Source organism: Sminthopsis crassicaudata, chromosome 1 (assembly GCF_048593235.1).
Source record: "Sminthopsis crassicaudata isolate SCR6 chromosome 1, ASM4859323v1, whole genome shotgun sequence".
In the NCBI taxonomy this organism is placed as follows: Eukaryota; Metazoa; Chordata; class Mammalia; order Dasyuromorphia; family Dasyuridae; genus Sminthopsis; species Sminthopsis crassicaudata.
Window position 1 is genome coordinate 670,848,846 of NC_133617.1, and position 17,660 is coordinate 670,866,505.

At 34.8% G+C, this 17,660-nt stretch overlaps 1 protein-coding gene across 4 annotated transcripts in view; it reads left to right on the plus strand.

The window, feature by feature from the left end:
• Positions 1-17,660, plus strand: part of RBM6 (RNA binding motif protein 6) — a 106,532-nt gene that overhangs the window by 79,228 nt on the left and 9,644 nt on the right. For all 4 annotated transcript variants that reach the window (XM_074283302.1, XM_074283304.1, XM_074283301.1 and 1 more), the window contains 7 exons: positions 3,597-3,671; positions 6,871-6,931; positions 7,498-7,782; positions 10,085-10,245; positions 11,512-11,609; positions 12,985-13,027; positions 13,204-13,285. In XM_074283302.1, coding sequence (XP_074139403.1) covers positions 3,597-3,671; positions 6,871-6,931; positions 7,498-7,782; positions 10,085-10,245; positions 11,512-11,609; positions 12,985-13,027; positions 13,204-13,285 — 805 coding nt within the window. The remainder of the gene's footprint in view (positions 1-3,596; positions 3,672-6,870; positions 6,932-7,497; positions 7,783-10,084; positions 10,246-11,511; positions 11,610-12,984; positions 13,028-13,203; positions 13,286-17,660) is intronic.

A 17,660-nucleotide genomic window follows, 5' to 3' on the forward strand; every position in this document is an offset into this window, starting at 1 on the left:
GTTAGAATTATCACTTAAAGTAAGATAGAGCAGAATCTAGCAAAAGTCTTTTCTATTTTAGCACAGTGAAATGAACTGGACTTGGAGTGAGAGGACTTGTATTTTAAAGCTTGTGTTTCTGCTCATTGTGTGACTTGGACAAATTGCTAAGCTATTGTTTATTACCAGTTGTAAAAATGACAGTTTGGACTACAATATTACTCCTATTCTACTTTAGTTATCCATAGAAATGGGCTGAAAGAGAAGTGGAAATATAGTCCCTGTATTCAGAAGCAAACTCAATTATGAGGTCTTAATTGTTTGGGGGATAGAAAATAGTGTTTTTCTTTGCCATGCAAAAACTTTGTTTTTCATACTTTCTTTTAGCCTCACTTGTAAGCTCTATAGTTTTATATTTGAATGGAGTGAGGTGTACCTAACTTTGATAAGTGAGAAACAAGTTGCATATAAGCTTTGGGAATGAAAAGATACTGAATTGCTAATGTGGACAGCCTTCCACTTTCATTTTTTAATTCTTGTAGTCTTTTCAGGTTCTAGAGTAAGGGAAAAGTTTTGTGGCTCAACTGAGTTGTCCCTTTATTCATGAAGCCTCTTGTAAGTTCACCCAACCTTTTTTTTCTATAGACTTGTGGATTACATAAAAGAGGAGTCTAATGAATAGCCTTTTAAAGTACTTATAATCTATTTTGTTTGTGTTTATAGTAGGGACCATGCCTTAATTTTTTCTTTATTTCCCCGTAACTATACAAAAGGATCCCATATATAGTAGATGATTAACAAAAATGTTTGTTGTTGTTGAATTCAGTTGTGGTACTTGAGCAATCAGTAGTTATTTTTAGACTTATCAGAGTTTTGTGGTATTAAAATCAATAACTTGAAACTGCAGGAAAAGTGTCTTAAATTTCATATTGAATTTATAAATTAAATAAGAAACAAAATTTTCTTTGTAGAGATGTTGATGTGGGAAATAGTCCATAGTTTTGTTGAAGAATTGAACTCAATTTTTTTTTCCCTTGAGGCTGGGGTTAAGTGACTTGCCCAGGGTCACACAGCTAGGAAGTGCTAAGTGTCTGAGAACAGATTTGAACTCAGGTCCTCCTGAATTCAGGGCTGGTGCTCTATCCACTGCGTCACCTAGCTGCCCCAACTAGTAACACTTTCAACTTCTTACTTTACAAGGAACCCTACAATTTCTTCTAATATTTCTACAACTATGACTTCTAGTCCTACAAGAATCTTACAATTTCTAACAATATATCAGAAAAGGAAAGGAATGAAAAACTGTTGTAGAAAACTCTCAAGTAGGGATAATAAAACAACTTTCTTTGTAATTGAACTGAAGCTTTCATTATATTGGCATGCAGACTCTTAGAAGAAATAATTTGTCATAAAGAAAAGGGAGTGCCTAAAGAAAAAACATTCTGTGAGGATATTATGCAAGGAATATCAAGTTGACATTACTAGTGCCTTAAATGTGTGATATGTTGCTTCCAAGTGGTGAAATCAGAAGGTAAAAATTAGATTAAAATCAGGAAGGAGCTAATGTTAACAATCATTCTTCAGTGGAATGATACTAATTACTGGGCCTGGACTGAATATTTTTGAACCTTATGAGTTGTTGTTGTGTTTTTTAATCCTGCTATAAATGTTAGCCAACTGGTTTTCTGGTTATGAGCACGGGTTATGAAAGCAGTGCATACTTCTGTGACTTTTTTGGGTTGAATATTAAATGTAGGATTAAATCAAAAGGAGGAGACAAAATGTCTATTAAACTTTAGTCATTTCTTCTAATAGATTTGAGTTCTAAAATTTCAACTTGAAGTGAATAATAAAACATTGCCATATTAAAGACATTTTTTTAAAAAGTAAGTTCAAGCCTTTTAACTTTATGTTCTCATTTCTAGAGTCTAGTTTTCTGCTCACCAAGCCAGTGTTTGAAAAATGATGAATAGGATTGTTGTGAGGTCCCATCTTTATCACGACCCACATTGGCAAAACTGCCAGACCATGTGTGCTCTGCCCCTTTCTGTGACAATGCCATTAGCTATGGAGTACAGAAACAGTAATACAAGCATGAGTTTTTGTTTAGAATCCTCGATGTAACTCTTCTACCTTCCTTAGCCTGAGTTTCCCCATTTCTAGAGTAAGGATGACAATTCTTAAATTACGTATACTTATATTACAATATCTATATTACTATCTTTCAGAGATGTGAGAAAAGTAAATTCTTAAAGCTCTATTGAAATATATTATTGATAATTAGCTCTCTTGTCAAGAAGAAACTGTGGTGGCCTTATAGATTTTTATTTTCTCTGGTATTCTTAGCAAGTGTGTAGTAGTCTCCTAACTTTTCAAACAGCTTAGGTCATTGATTTTTGTTTTTTTTTTCTAATTATCTTAAATTTATTTTTTTATTTTCAGGTCCCTGATTTTTTTTTTTTTTTACAGTAGGAAATTTAGAGTAGTAAGATGGAAGGGAATATATATTAATCTTCAGTTCATTCTTTATTTTTCTTATTGGACTGACGGAGAAGTGAGAAGAAAGACTCTTCTCTAACATTTTATGATCAAAGCCAGAATATGGAACCCAGTTGAATAGGCACATTATTTGTAATTAAGGCCTAAATCTAAACACAGAGAGATCCCTCCATGCTTGAGAATGCATGTACCTCAGGAGTTAATGGTCCAGAAGAGTGATTAATTGAAGTAGAAACTGTTTTTAGCTGTTTTTTGTAAGGAAATAGTTACTACTTTGTAGCTCTTGGTATTTGGTGGCTTATTGTTTTATTCAAGAATACCTTTTTTCTCCTGGCATAAAAAAAGAATTCTGACTTACCCGATGTAAGAGGTGAAAGAACTTTATAGCCACAAACCATTTTGGTTTTCCCTGCTCGTGGTGGCACCATGCCTTAGGGGAAGACATTTACTATTGATTTCTGTGTTGCCCTTAGGCCTTGGGTTAAGCTCACTCTGCCAGCTCCAAGCCAGAGTGATGCTGCCATTAGATGTCATTTTCTGTTCTATAAAACTTTCATCTTAATTTCCTGTGGTCAGTAGTGACTTTCTGTTTCCTTACGCTCATGCCTTACATTTCTAAGGAAAATTTAATGCCACTTCATTCCCTTTTTGACTGGAGGCCAGTTAGCCATGGAATGGAAGATAACAAAGCAGGTTCCTGAATTCTTCGTGCCCCAGAAAGAAGATGTAACTTCTCATCCATGGCACTGGACCTCAATTCAGCAAGGTACCCTTCAGGGCATTCTCAATGTGTTCAATGAGGAGCATATTGCCCCAGAATCAGCCTCCCAAATGGAAAGATTCAGGGTTGAGAAGAAGTTTGACTCTTTTCTCCAAGAAGTTTTGAAGTACTCTTCTTTCCCAAGCACAAGTCTGCATGGCCATGTAGCCCAAGGATTGTAGCTTGAACAACTTATTCACTTCATATATGAACCAAGTTTTTTCTTCATTTAATCCTTTACTTTGGTGACAGAAAAATCTCTTTTGTCTCCCTGTACTTAAAAAAAAAAAAAAAAAAAAAAAAAGACTTCAATTTTATAAGGAGTTTATATTGATGATTTGCCTATTTGTCTCAACAGGGAACTTTAAAGATCCGGGACAAAGAGGTGACCCTAGAGTATTCACCAAGCCCAGATTTTTGGCATTGTAAACGGGTATGTATAGAGAGATTTTTTTCCCTTTTTCTTTTTCCTAAGACTAAGGTGTTATAGATAGGATAAAGGAACACCTTCACTAGGGCCAGAGACAAGAAAATAGAACTCTGTCTTGTTATTGTTATTATTGCTGTGATAATGTGATTATATAACTAACTTTTGGTTATTAGAAAGTGGAGGAAAATCCAGACCAGACCATTTTCTTGGTATGAAACATTGGATCTTTATGTGATAAATGTTGTTCTTGACACTAAGATCAACTTTAGGATAAGGAAATTAATATTTCTTGATGTCTTTGACGAGATGTCCTATCTGTTGATGGTGATTCCAGCCCTCTCACTTGTGACTTCTTTTTTAATACTCATTTTCCCACATAAACAGAAGAAAAGTTAGTGCCTGAAACAGTATCCCCTTGACTGGGGATAATATCTCAAATCACAGAACATTAGAATAGGAAAGGTTCATACAGGATAATCTCATCCAGTCCAGTCATTTAAAAAAAAAAAAAAAAAAAAAAGAAGCAGCAGCAGCAGCAGCTGAGGTTCTGATTTAGACATTATCCAGTTTGGCCTATCCAAGCTTCCTAAATCTTAATTTGGTACTTTTAAAATGTTCCCTGGGTTTCTTTTTTCCCAGTCTCAATGATTTCTTCATATTCTAGCACTTTTTAAAAAAATTTTAATAGTTTTTATTTATCAGATATATGCATGGGTAATTTTACAACATTGACAATTGCCAAACCTTTTGTTCTAATTTTTCCTCTCCTTCCTCCCCACCCCCAAAGATGGCAGGTTGACCAATACATATTAAATATGTTAAAGTATAAATTAAATATAATATATGTAAACATGCCCAAACAGTTGTTTTGCTGTACAAAAAGAATCGGACTTTGAAATAGTGTACAATTAGCCTGGGAAGAAAATTCAAAATGCAGGTGGACAAAATTAGAGGGTTTGGGAATTCTATGTAGTGGTTCATAATTATCTCCTAGAGTTCTTTTGCTGGGTGTAGCTGGTTCAGTTCATTACTGCTCTATTGGAACTGATTTGGTTCATCTCATTCTTGAAAATGGCCACATCCATCAGAATTGATCATCATCATAGTATTGTTGTTGAAGTACAACGATCTCCTGGTCCTACTCATTTCACTCAGCATCAGTTCATGTCAGTCTCTCCAGGCCTTTCTGAAATCATCCTGTTGGTCATTTCTTACAGAACAATAATATTCCATAATATTCATATGCCACAATTTATTCAGCCAATCTCAAATTGATGGGCATCCAATTAGTTTCCAATTTCTGGCCACCACAAAGAGGGATGCCACAAACATTCTTGTACATACAGGTCCCTTTCCCTTCTTTAAGATCTCTTTGGGATATAAGCCTAGTAGTAACACTGCTGGGTAAAAGGGTATGTACAGTTTGATAACTTTTTGAGCATAGTTCCAAATCACTCTCCAGAATGGCTGGATGTGTTCACAACTCCACCAATAATGCATCGGTGTCCCTGTTTTCCCACATCCCCTCCAACATTCTGCATTATCTTTCCCTGTCATTCTAGCCAATCTGACAGGTGTATAGTGGTATCTCAGAGTTGTCTTAATTTGCAGAAAAATACTATTGGTTTTTTGTTGTTGTTGTTTGTTTGTTTTTTTTCCTGAGGCTGGGGTTAAGTGACTTTCCCAGGGTCACACAGCTAGGAAGTGTTAAGTGTCTAAGACCAGATTTGAACTCGGGTCCTCCTGAATTCAAGGCTGGTGCTCTAACCACTGCACCACCTAGCTGCCCCCAAAATACTATTGTTAAAAGCTTAAATTTTAAAATTGGGTGGGGAGTCTTAGTTAAGTGTGTTAATTTCTATGAAAAGATGTCCAAAAATCTCTGACTTTAAAAATCTGTTAAAATTATCTTGACCTCTTTAAAAATTGTCTTGACCCATCTAAAATGCACACTTTAGATGTGTGTTTCTTTCTCATGTTAATTTGAAAAAGTTAAAACAGTGGAGATGAGTAGAATATGCCCAGACCTATATTCACAGCTACTGTGAATATAGGAATGTTTTTCTCCCCAAGAATATTGGCATCTGGAGTTTGGGGAGTCATAGGAATCACATAACTCGATCTCTTTGATATTGTCACTTTCTCTTTCTGGGCATTACTTCTCTATAAAATGAGACTAGATGTTTCCCAAGCTCTCTTCCAGCTCTGTCATTCTGTGATTTAGGTCAATTGTTAGCAAATTAGAAGGACTGTTTTTGTAGTAGCAAGATGGGTTTTTACATTTTTAAATACAGTAAAACTTTATTTAGAAATATAAAAGCCATTCTTAGTTCATAGGCATACAAAAACAGTCTAGATCACCCGGGCCTACTTTTCTGATCCCTGTTCTAAGTTCTTAAGTAGTTCATAAGCTCTGATAACCAATTATGGTTAGATTATCCTAGAAGGCAACATAGAAAGACATTTACCTATATTTTTTATTCTTGAGGGATAAAATGAGGTATGTTGCTATATTAATCTGTTTTATGAAAATAGTTCAATTCCATTGGCATAAAGAGAGGAAGGAGTGAAAGATCTCTATAAAAGCTGTTTATTTTATTTTGTGTTGATTCTGTTTTTTGTTTTTTTTTTTTCAATACCTCTAAGATATCCCTAGAAATATCCCCTACATAACTACTGTGGGCATCAGCTGGATATATTCTTTGTGTCCCCTTCACCAAGTATGTTTTTAATTCTAGCCACATAGGAGTAATTGGAATAAGTTAATTTCATCTCTATTTGGTTCTGGCTGTTACTAATTGGGGCACTTTCTGTATCTGTATCTATTTATTCTTATTCTGTATCTATTTAGCTCTATGTACCATTAAAGGATGGTAACAGTTTTGGAATTACAGTATCCTCGGTATTAACTGTTATTTTAATGTTTATACTTCCTTAACACATACAAAAAAATAATCTCTTAAAAATGTGTGTAGACAGTTAGCATTCTCTCCAAACAGAGAAGGCAATTCTTAAGAGTCCTCTTAACATTACACATGAACATAGTTTAGAATTGTCAGATTAGCCTTGTCTCTTCTGTGACATCAGCACAAGAATATTTGTGAGATATCTAGTTTTATTTAGCTCTATAGATATTAATGTTTAGGATGTGCAAAAAATTTTATTGCTAATTTTTGCTCACTTCTTCTCTTTTCCTTTGCAGTGTAAAGTTAGCACTGTTGGATATCGTTCATCTTGCTCATATTGCAAGTTCCCAAGAGAAGGTAGGTGTATATTCATTCATTCATTTATCTGATTTGTTTGACATTTAAATTTAGAATTTTCTTCAGTTTTAGAGACTACATATCCTCAACTGTCTTCACTACATATGCATTACACTGTTTGTTTTTTTGTTTTTTCGATACTCTTAAGTTTTTTTCTAGAATTGTAGCTTCCTGATAAAACCCCAAATAGCCTTTCATATCAAGAACACTCATTGAAAATAGCTAGATATTTTTATATGTTGTAGTCTAATTCAATGATTAATCTAATCCTGTGTTGAGGAGGCTACAGTTGTAAGGAAAGTAGACTGGAGTCCTGATATCCAGATTAGAAATAAGAATCAATTGTCCTTGAAAGGTTGAGTCATTTATCTTATTTTGGTTGAATTAAATTGGCTTCCTTTGCTTTCTAAGGCCATTAATGAGTTTAGGAGTAATATTCATGAAGCAATATTAAAAGCATTCATATATCAGTGAATAGTACAAGTTGCCAGAGATGAATTCTAGCTCGTGTAATTTGGAACCAGATAGCAGAAATTTCATTGTTATTTTCTTTTGTCTACTAATAGAGGTCAAGGTTCAGCAGGAATTAGCTACCTATCCTGAATCCCAGAAATCACCAGCACAGCCAGCAGTACTTCCAGAGAAACAACAGACCCACCCTCAAGGACCACCTGACAAAGAACCTGAGACCAAAAAACGAGAAGAAGGAAGAGAGAGACGGTTAGGCCAAGAGCAAAGGAGGGACTCTGAAAGGTACCCTTCTCGGAGGGAAGGACATGACAGCTCCACCAGAAGAGACAGCGAGAAGGAACAGTGGCCTGGAGAGTCACGTCAGGATGGGGAGAGCAAAAGTAAGATGCATGAGCTTTATCATTATTATCTTTAACAGTTAGATATATTTAGATTTCAACATGTTTTCAAGAAAAAAGTTCTAATTTACAAGTTGACAGGGAACTTTCCAGCTTTTTCCTCTTCTTTCCTATGACTTATATTAGGAACAATATTTTATTTCTAGAGTTGTGAATATTTTGATATAATTGTAAAAATTACACTTCTATACATAGAACTTTTAGAGCAAAGTTTGGGATCTTGATATCATTTTGTCTTGGAGAAGGGAAGGGAATAATCATTTAAGCAGCACCTATTATGTGCCAGGCACTGTACTAAATACTTTTTATAATTATTATCAAGGGAGAATTCTGAGAAGATGGTAGGTAGAGTAGGTCAGAAAATTCTAAACTCTTCAAATTTCCCTCACAAACAAAACAAAATTTGCCTCAGGGAGAACATAGACTGGTGAAAAACAAATAAGACTTGGGGCAGAACAGGCTCCTTCTGGAACAACCCAAGAAGACCTGAAGAAAGTGGGGTTTAATCATTGTGAAGAACATATGAATACCTCCAGGCTAACTCCACAGAAAGAGTCATTGGGGAGCCCTGAGGCTAGCTGGGTTTTGAGGTAGCCTCATCCACTATCACTGGAATTTTCATCTCTGGGAGTTTGAGTCAGGGAAACTAAGGAAACCTGGGCTGATAAAGAATGCCATGCCCAACTATGCTACTGAGATGCAGCTCTGGGTAAGAAACATCTGGTGAGTGCAGAAGCAGTGAAGTAGGACATTGCTGACATAAGGCACTTGCAGGAGGGTTGAGTTTTTGCTTTGGGGTTCTGGACCAAGGGAAAGCCAAAGTGAAGACAGAGGCACCATTCCCTCCCCCTTTCCCCACCCCAACCCCATAATTAGAGGTACTTACACTAATGGTTTACATTAAAAAAAAAAATAGGCAAAGAAAAACCCAACTATAAAAACTTACTATGGGAATAGAGAAGATCAGAGATCATCTTCAGAGGAGGAAAGTTAAGTTAAAAAATATGCTAGAACTACAATTAGAATTGTATGAAATTTATTGTCAACAACAATAAAAGATCACAGTTCCTGAAATAATATATATCAATAGTCAAAAGAAGTAGGTCTATGGCCAGAAATATCATATCCAGTAAAACTAATATTGAATGGAAAAAAATTGATGTTCAACTTACTTTCAGATTTTCAGGACTTTGTTTCAACCAAATCTGAACTTAATAGAAATTTTGACATATTAAGAGCCAAGGGACTCAACAAGGACAAATTGTTTGTTTTCTATGTGGAAATGTAAACCATCTTTTTAAGATTTACTTCAGTAGGATAGTCCAAAAGAAAGACAGGGGCAGAGCTGAATATGTTCTGATTCTAAAAAGTAAAACTATTGTAATAAAGTTAAAAATATTAATTATGCTATACAAATGAGAGGCAGAGGAAGAATAGAGGGGGACATCCATTGATGCTTAAGGATTTTGTCAGTAGATTCCAGGGTTTTCATGAATTTGTATCAAAAAAGAGTGATATCTTTATTTTCATTAACCTCTAAGTAAAATTTACCATTTCCTTCAGTTATGGCCGTAAACCATGATTCTGAAAAGGTGTTTCTATGTTTTCCTAGACTGCCAAAAGTGTCCATAACACTGAAAAGTTAGAACTTGCTGCTCACACATTGATCAGAAAGTGATACAGATTTATTATTAAGGTTTCTCTTATAAATTTTAGAATTGTTTGACATGAGAGAGACTGATGTAGGACTTGTCTTGCCCAGCATGGTGTGCCCTCATCAGAGAAGGTGCTGTACTCTATAAACAAAGCAGAGTTGAATTAGCTCAGAAGAAGTGTGAGAGGTGCAGAGTTAGAGAAATCACTCCAAATGTACATGAGGACTATTTCTGTCCAACCTGTGGCAGAGATTCCAAGTTTGTATTGGGACTCTATTCTAACATAATGGAAATGGACTATAGGACCAAGTAATTTATGAGGGCCTTTCCAGTTTCAAAAGGTTATGATCCTATGGATTTGCATTTTTTAAATGACAAGAGATTGAATTATATAAACAAAAATCTATGGAACATTGTTTCAGATTTCTAATTTTGAATCATAAAGAAAAGGGAAAAGCCTGACCCAACAGAGTATAATTTATAAATGCAGTCAGTATTACTGTATAGAAAATATTTATTATGTAGGATAAAGACTCCATTAAGGGTCTGGTATTTATAAGAGAACTGCCAATACCTTTGTCTTTTTTTTTCTTATTCTCATCTCTTTCTGCCACCTTTTGCCTTGCCAGCTATTATGCTTAAGCGAATTTATCGGTCCACTCCACCAGAAGTAATTGTGGAAGTGCTAGAACCCTATGTCAGACTTTCTACTGCCAATGTCCGAATCATCAAGAATAGAACTGGCCCCATGGGCCATACTTACGGCTTCATTGACCTGGATTCTCATTCGGTGAGTTGCCCTGGTTTTAAATGTTGAAGGCATGAGGATGACAGGTAAGATCATTGAGGAAGCTTGGGGAATTGTCATTTGGAGGGCTGTCTTGGTCATACAACTTTACAGAATATGTTAAGTATTTGTTGAATAAATAAGTGAGTCAATCACCATTTGTTAAGAATTTCTTAGTTGCCAGTGCTGGGTTACAGATACAAAAAATAGTTATCCTTTCTCTCAGGGCTCTTACAAGTTGATGGGGCAACACAAAAGGAAGCTGAAAAATGAGTTGGAGGAAGGTGGGAGTGGGATGGAATATGATAGGAAGGTCAAGTAAATGTCAAAGTACAGCTCAGGAGAGGAATGAAGCAGTGTCGAGCTGAGCTCTCTTTAAATGGATAATTCAGAGTTTGTGGCTTTATCTACAATCTGAGGGAAGGAAGGTAGGATGGTAGGAAGGATATGAGTCCCAGGGCCAATGGGATCTTGCAGTGTAGTGAGATCTTCACAATAAGGAGCTTCCTGGAGTATGAAGGGAAAGTTAAGAGAACTTTCAAATTAGTATAGCCTTTTAGAGGCGAAATGAGAAAATGAAGGCAATGAAGGGCAAGACTCCTGAATTATCTTCCTATATCACTATTGTTTTGATTTGTGATTTTTTGACAAATGAAACAGTGACTTTTCTTCATGTTTTGAGATAGAATTTATACTTTGTTTGAGCCCTCCTTGTTTATTTGGATAATAGGAAATAATAATGATTAGTAGTGGTAGCTTTTCTTACAGGATTTTGGCATAAAATATTTGGGACTTGATGGAATACATAAAGGTGATGTTTTTGACTTTTTCTTCCTTTGCAGTACAATTGACAGCTTAAGATTTTCTTTGATTTGTTTTTCAGTAAGATTTTCTCTAGTTTTATATATAGTTGAAAAACTATAATAAAGACTAGAAGAAAATAATTAGCATTTTTATTGATTTTGATGATCCAGAATCCCAAATATTGAACTAGAATGATTGCATATCAACTGATGTCTGAATGAAACAGAACAGATATGACCTCTGATAACTACTGTGGCACTTATTCTGACCTGTACTCTTGGAAGGCGTATACCACTTTCCATTTGAAATTTGATTAAACACCTTAAGTTTTTAGATTAGAAAACATTTGGTTAAGAAACAATTAACTAATTTAGAATGTTCCAAATTTTTGATGATGAATATTGAATTCTATTCCATTAGGCCCAGACCTTTTCTTTAGCTTACAATTTCCCTCTTTTTTTCTAGGAGGCCCTTCGGGTAGTGAAGATTCTACAGAATCTAGATCCCCCATTCAGTATTGATGGGAAGATGGTGGCAGTGAATCTTGCTACAGGAAAACGAAGGTAATCTAGTCTGTGGGGCAAGATTTCCCTAGTTTTGAGCTATGGTTGATTTTGCCTGCTAGCATCCTCATTTTTCTTTCTTTGATGCTTATTCTTTTCCTCAATAGTAATGGTAGCTTGTCCTATCCATTTTACTGTCTAGCATCTTAGGGTAGAACACCAGAAAATATTGTATATTTGTGACTGCATTTTACAAACTGCAGCTTATCTCCAGATAAGGACTTCAGAGACAGGGTCACAAGAATCCTATTTCTTTGCGGTCATCCTTCAGTCTATCCCTGGCTAATAGGAAATGTTATTGCTTTTAGCGTTACAGTAGTAGGCAGGCTCCATTTCATGCTCTCCCATCTGTGATGCTGTAGAAAATATGATTAAAAAAAAAAAAAATCCCCAAAGTCCTTAGATATCTCACTTGCCTTTTCTCTTATTGGCTTGAGAGCTTATGTTCCCTACTCCTTTAATCTACTCTTCATCATCACCACCTCACCACCACCACCACCATGTACTTTTTTTTTTCTGGGTTCCTTTAACTCATATAACTTAAAAAAAGGGAAATTACTACCCCTTCCTTGCCATCTCTGAAGTAGTTGGCGCTTCTTCAGATTTTCAAAGTATTTTTTAAAATTTGTGGGTTTTTTCCTGAATATTTTTAGTAATTATAAAACAATAGACAAGCATCTAAAATAAGAAATAACAGAAGAGAGCTCCAAAGTTTAAAAAAAAAAAAAAAAGTCTTAGCATACTAATCTTCAATGAGATATAAATGGAATTTTATTCATCTTTCTTTGCTTTCTTTACTTAACGCATCTTTTGTTTCTTGTGTATCCCTGACATTTTGTCTTTCTTTTTGTTCCTGGGGATAGTGTCTGTCCTTTCCTTCCCCCAAACTTATTTTACACTTAGATTTTGGTAAAGCAGTAGAGAATATAGACTCTGTTGGGTCTTGAGCTTCACAAAGGATTTAAACATCTTGCTTTATATTTTTGAGAAAAAAAAAATCATTTTTAACTTGCCTCTTGCAAGGAAGTTCTTTTCTATATCATTAAAAAAAGTAAAATTCTAATGTAGGGATATGAACTAGTTTCCTGAATATGAAATCAGGAATTATTATAACATGTTTTGTGCCTCAGTTATATGATTCCATTAGACAAAACTATTCATACTTACCCCAAGTCATCCATTCAGTAGTATAATCTGGATAATCTGTAGATCTATTTTTCCACTTGCAAAATGAGAAAAGAATTAATTGGTATTGAAGTGGTATGAATAGAAATGTAAGTACTACAAAATGCAGAGAACCTACTACATTTTTGTGATAATAATGTAAAATTATAATGTATGTTAATTTGAGTGTATTTTGTTTCTTCTTTTATAGAAATGATTCTGGGGATCACTCTGACAATATGCACTATAACCAGGTAGGTTTGAGCAGATGTTTTAGGGCTGGAGGACATGTTATTAAAAATCCTAAGATTTTTCATCTCAAATAACTGAGAAAGTGATCTTGAATTTTTCTCTTGAGTACAGCTAAAAGTGGAAGATATTGTCAAGTGCTTTGCTCGTTAGTTTTAAGACTTTAATTTCTGTTTTTTAGGGTAAAAAATATTTCCGGGAAAGGAAAGGAGGCAGCAGAAACTCAGACTGGTCCTCAGATTCAAACCGACATGGGCAACAATGTAAGAGGAATAATCTATAGTTTCTCTCTTCTTTCTTTTTGACTTGATCTACTGTTCTTATCATGATCCTGTGCTAGCCATAGAGGACTACCCCTAAACTTTAGCTTTCACAAGGCTCTATAGAACATACTACTGCCTTCAGATAGAGGCCAGAGTGAGGTTTTGGATTTTTGGTTTTTGGATGTGGTTAATGCAGGAATTTGTTTTGCTTTTGACTCCATGTTTTTGCATTAGGCTTTGTTTTTCATGGGACTATCGCAATGGGGAAGAGAAGGGAGAATGAATTTGGGTCTGAAAATATAAAAAATTGAATTTTTAAAAAAGGCTATGAAAAGATTTATAATCGGAGGATTATATTAAGTACCTTATTCTATGTGTATATAAGACTTTTGATGCTTTTCTTCACTTCTCTTGACTTTAGTTTCCCTCTCCATAAAATGGGGGTAGTGAACTAGTTGATCTGTAAGGTCCCTTCTAGCTAACAGTTTCTAATTTTATGATAATCCTAAGAGTGGGAGTTTCTGAATCATACCAAAATTTAACACTTTGGTGGAAATGATATTGTACTTATCTCCTAAGTTACTGAGGAATCCTACCATGTCCCTTAGAACTTCTTGAAGGCCCAAGTAATCACTTTCCCCCGCTTCATACTTGTCAATTTTTAGGTACTTTTTTGAATCAAGGCTCAATGTTAGTTAAAGTTAAACAAGAAATATCAGATAGTGTGATTTTTCTGTGTTGTAGATGTTTATTTAATATTATTTTCTGTTTCTCCCATCTGTTTTGGGTTGAGATTTTGTACTCACATCTCCCATCCCTACTAGCACAGTGGTTGGCACATACTACTTAATACTTATTGAGTAAATAAAATGTTTTAAATACTAAATCATTTCTTTCCTCTTGAATCCAATCCCATAACCTTCTTGATAAGTAGTCAGTCATTCAGCCTGCTATGGTAATCTCTTCAGGGATTCCTTGATTATGTCACTATTGCTAGTGACAATCCATGTCATAATTTTGAAATTTATAAAATTCTAAATATTTGGAAGTTTTTCTTTATTTTGATCCTTTTAACAATTAAAAATAACAGTGGAATAGATTTCCTGCAGAATGATCCTCTCACAAAAGGTTTCTAGACAAAAGTTAAATGACCACTTTTCAAAGATTTTATAAAGAGGATTTTTGTTAAAATATAAATAAGACATGAACATATTAAGATATGATTCTGTGACCCTCAAGTCTGTCTGTCTGGTGCCTTTTTGTCTATTGATCCTTATTTGGACTTCTTATATCTTATATACATCAGATATTTGAAAACTGCTGTTATGGCTTCCCTTAAATATTTTCATTTCAAGCTAAAATACCCCCATTTTTCACCCGATCCTCAACAGTCGCTTTCTTCTGTATATTATCATTCTCCAGGTCTGACTTCATTGAACTTATAGTTCACTAGAATCCCAAGTTCTTTTTGACATGAATTGCTTTTTTGATACTTTCCTTCCATCTTAGAATGGTGTCATTTGTTAAAAATCCAAGTGCAAGACTTTGCAATTGTCCCCCTTAAAGGCCATCTTGTTAGTTTTTATTTTGCCATTCTAACCTATGTTGTTGTTGTTTTTTATTATTATTCAGACATCCAGTTTGATAGTCATGTCATCCTTCATTCAGGCCATTGATAAAAATGTTAGATAGCACTGGACTAGAGTAATGAAATTTTTGCTACTCATTAGATCTAATTAGTCCCTCCCTTCTTCCCTACCTCTCCTCTTTTCTTTTCTTGAAATAGGGCTAAGTGCTCCCAAGAAACTATTTTAATGACCTAGAAAAAATAACAAAATTCATATGGAAGAATAAAAGTTTGAGAATTTCAAGGGAATTAATGAAAAAAAGCCAGATGAAGGTGTCTAGCTGTACCTGATCTAAAGCTATATTATAAAGCAGCAGTCACCAAAACCATTTGGTACTGGCTAAGAAATAAACTACTAGATCAGTGGAACATATTAGGTATACAGGACAAAATAGGGTACAATTATAGCAATCTAGTGTTTGGCAAACCCAAAGATACCAACATTTGGGATAAGAATTCATTATTTGAAAAAAAAACTGTTGGGAAAACTGGAAATTAGTATGGCAGAAACTAGATATGGACCCACACTTAACACCATATACCAAGATAAGATCAAAATGGGTCCATGATTTAGGCATAAAGAATGAGATCATAAATAGATTAGAGGAACAGAGTTTACCTCTCAGACCTGTGGAGGAGGAAGGAATTTATGACCAAAGGAGAACTAGAGATCATTATTGATCACAAAATAGAAGATTTTGATTACATCAAATTAAAAAACTTTTGTACAAACAAAACTAATGCAAACAAGATTAGAAGGGAAGTAACAAATTGGGAAAACATTTTTACAGTCAAAGGCTCTGATAAAGGCCTTATTTCCAAAATATATAGAGAACTGACTCTATAAGAAATCAAACCATTCTCCAATTGATAAATGGTCAAAGGATATGAACAGACAATTTTCAGATGATGAAATTGAAACTATATCCACTCATATGAAAGAGTGTTCCAAATCACTATTGATCAGAGAAATGCAAATTAAGACAACTCTGAGATACCACTACCTACCTGTCAGATTGGCTAAGATGACAGGAAAAGATAATGATGAATGTTGGAGGGGATGTGGGAAAACTGGGACACTGATGCATTGTTGGTGGAGTTGTGAAAGAATCCAACCATTCTGGAGAGCAATTTGGAACTGTGCCCAAAAAGTTATCAAACGGTGCATATCCTTTGATCCAGCAGTGCTACTACTGGGCTTATATACCAAAGAAATACTGAAGATGAGAAAGGGACCTGTATGTGCCAAAATGTTTGTGGCAGCTCTTTTCATAGTGGCTAGATACTGAAAGATGAATGGATGTCCATCAATTGGAGAATGGTTGGGTAAATTATGGCATATGAATGTTATGGAATATTATTGCTCTGTAAGAAATGACCAGTAGGATGAATACAGAGAGGTTTGGAGAGACTTACATGAACTGATGCTGAGTGAAATGAGCAGAACCAGGAGATCACTATACACTTCAACAACGATACTGTATGAAGATGTATTCTGATGGAAGTGGATATCTTCAACCTAAAGAAGATCCAATTCACTTCCAGTTGATCAATGATGGACAGAAACAGCTACACCCAGAGAAGGAACACTGAGAATTGAATGTAAACTGTTTGTACTACTGTCTTTTTACCCAGGTTACTTATACCTTCAGAATCCAATTCTTACCGTGCAACAAGAAAATTGGATTTACACTTATATATTGTATCTAGGTTATACTGTAAGACATTCAATATGTATGGGATTGCCTGTCATCTAAGGGAGGGAGTAGAAGGAGGGAGGGGAAAATTTGGAAAAATGAATACAAGGGATAATGTTATAAAAAAAAAATTTACTCATGCATATGTACTGTCAAAAAAATTATAATTATAAAATTAATTTTAAAAAAAAGAAAGAAAGAAGAAATAGGGTTAAGTGACTTGCCCAGGGACACACAGCTAGGAAGTGTTAAGTATCTGAGGCCAGATTTGAACTCAGATCCTTCTGACTTTAGGACTGGTACTCTACCCACTGAGCTACCTAGCAACCCCCTAATTAATTTCTTTTTTAAAAAAATATTTTTTATAGTAAAAATCAGTCTTCTTTTATCCCTCCACCCCTCCCATTTGAGAAAGAAAAACAAAACTTCTATTACCAGTTTGCAAAACAAATTTCCAAATTAGTCATGTCCAAAACAGACACACACACACACACACACACACACACACACACACACACACACACACACACACACACACATATTGCTTACTTTACTTTCCAGATTTCTTAAACCATTCCCTTCATTATTTTGTATAGCAAAAAAGTTTTCCATCTCTTTCATACACACATATACATACACTCAATAATTTGTTTATCCATTCTCTACTTGATAAACACCCCCAATTTCCAATTGTCAGTGCCAAAAGAGGTATATTTTTGTACATTTTTAGTTTGTTTTGTTTAGGACTTAAATCTCCTTTATCTGCCCTACATGTTATTTCTTCCTCTCCCTTCTGCACTTTCCCTCCCATTTCCTACAAGGTAATGTATAATATAAAACATCTCTGTGTTTATATTTTCTTTGATCAGTTCTTATGAGGGTGAAGTTCGTGTCCCACTCCCCTCCTCCCAACCTTTTCTTCTTATTTGATTATGAACCCTTATTACATGGGATAATTTTCCTTAACCTTTCTTATCCTTTCTCTTTAATGTACTCTTCCCCTTCTTTACCATTCTTTTTTTTTTTTTTTTTTAAGATTAACCAATCCCAA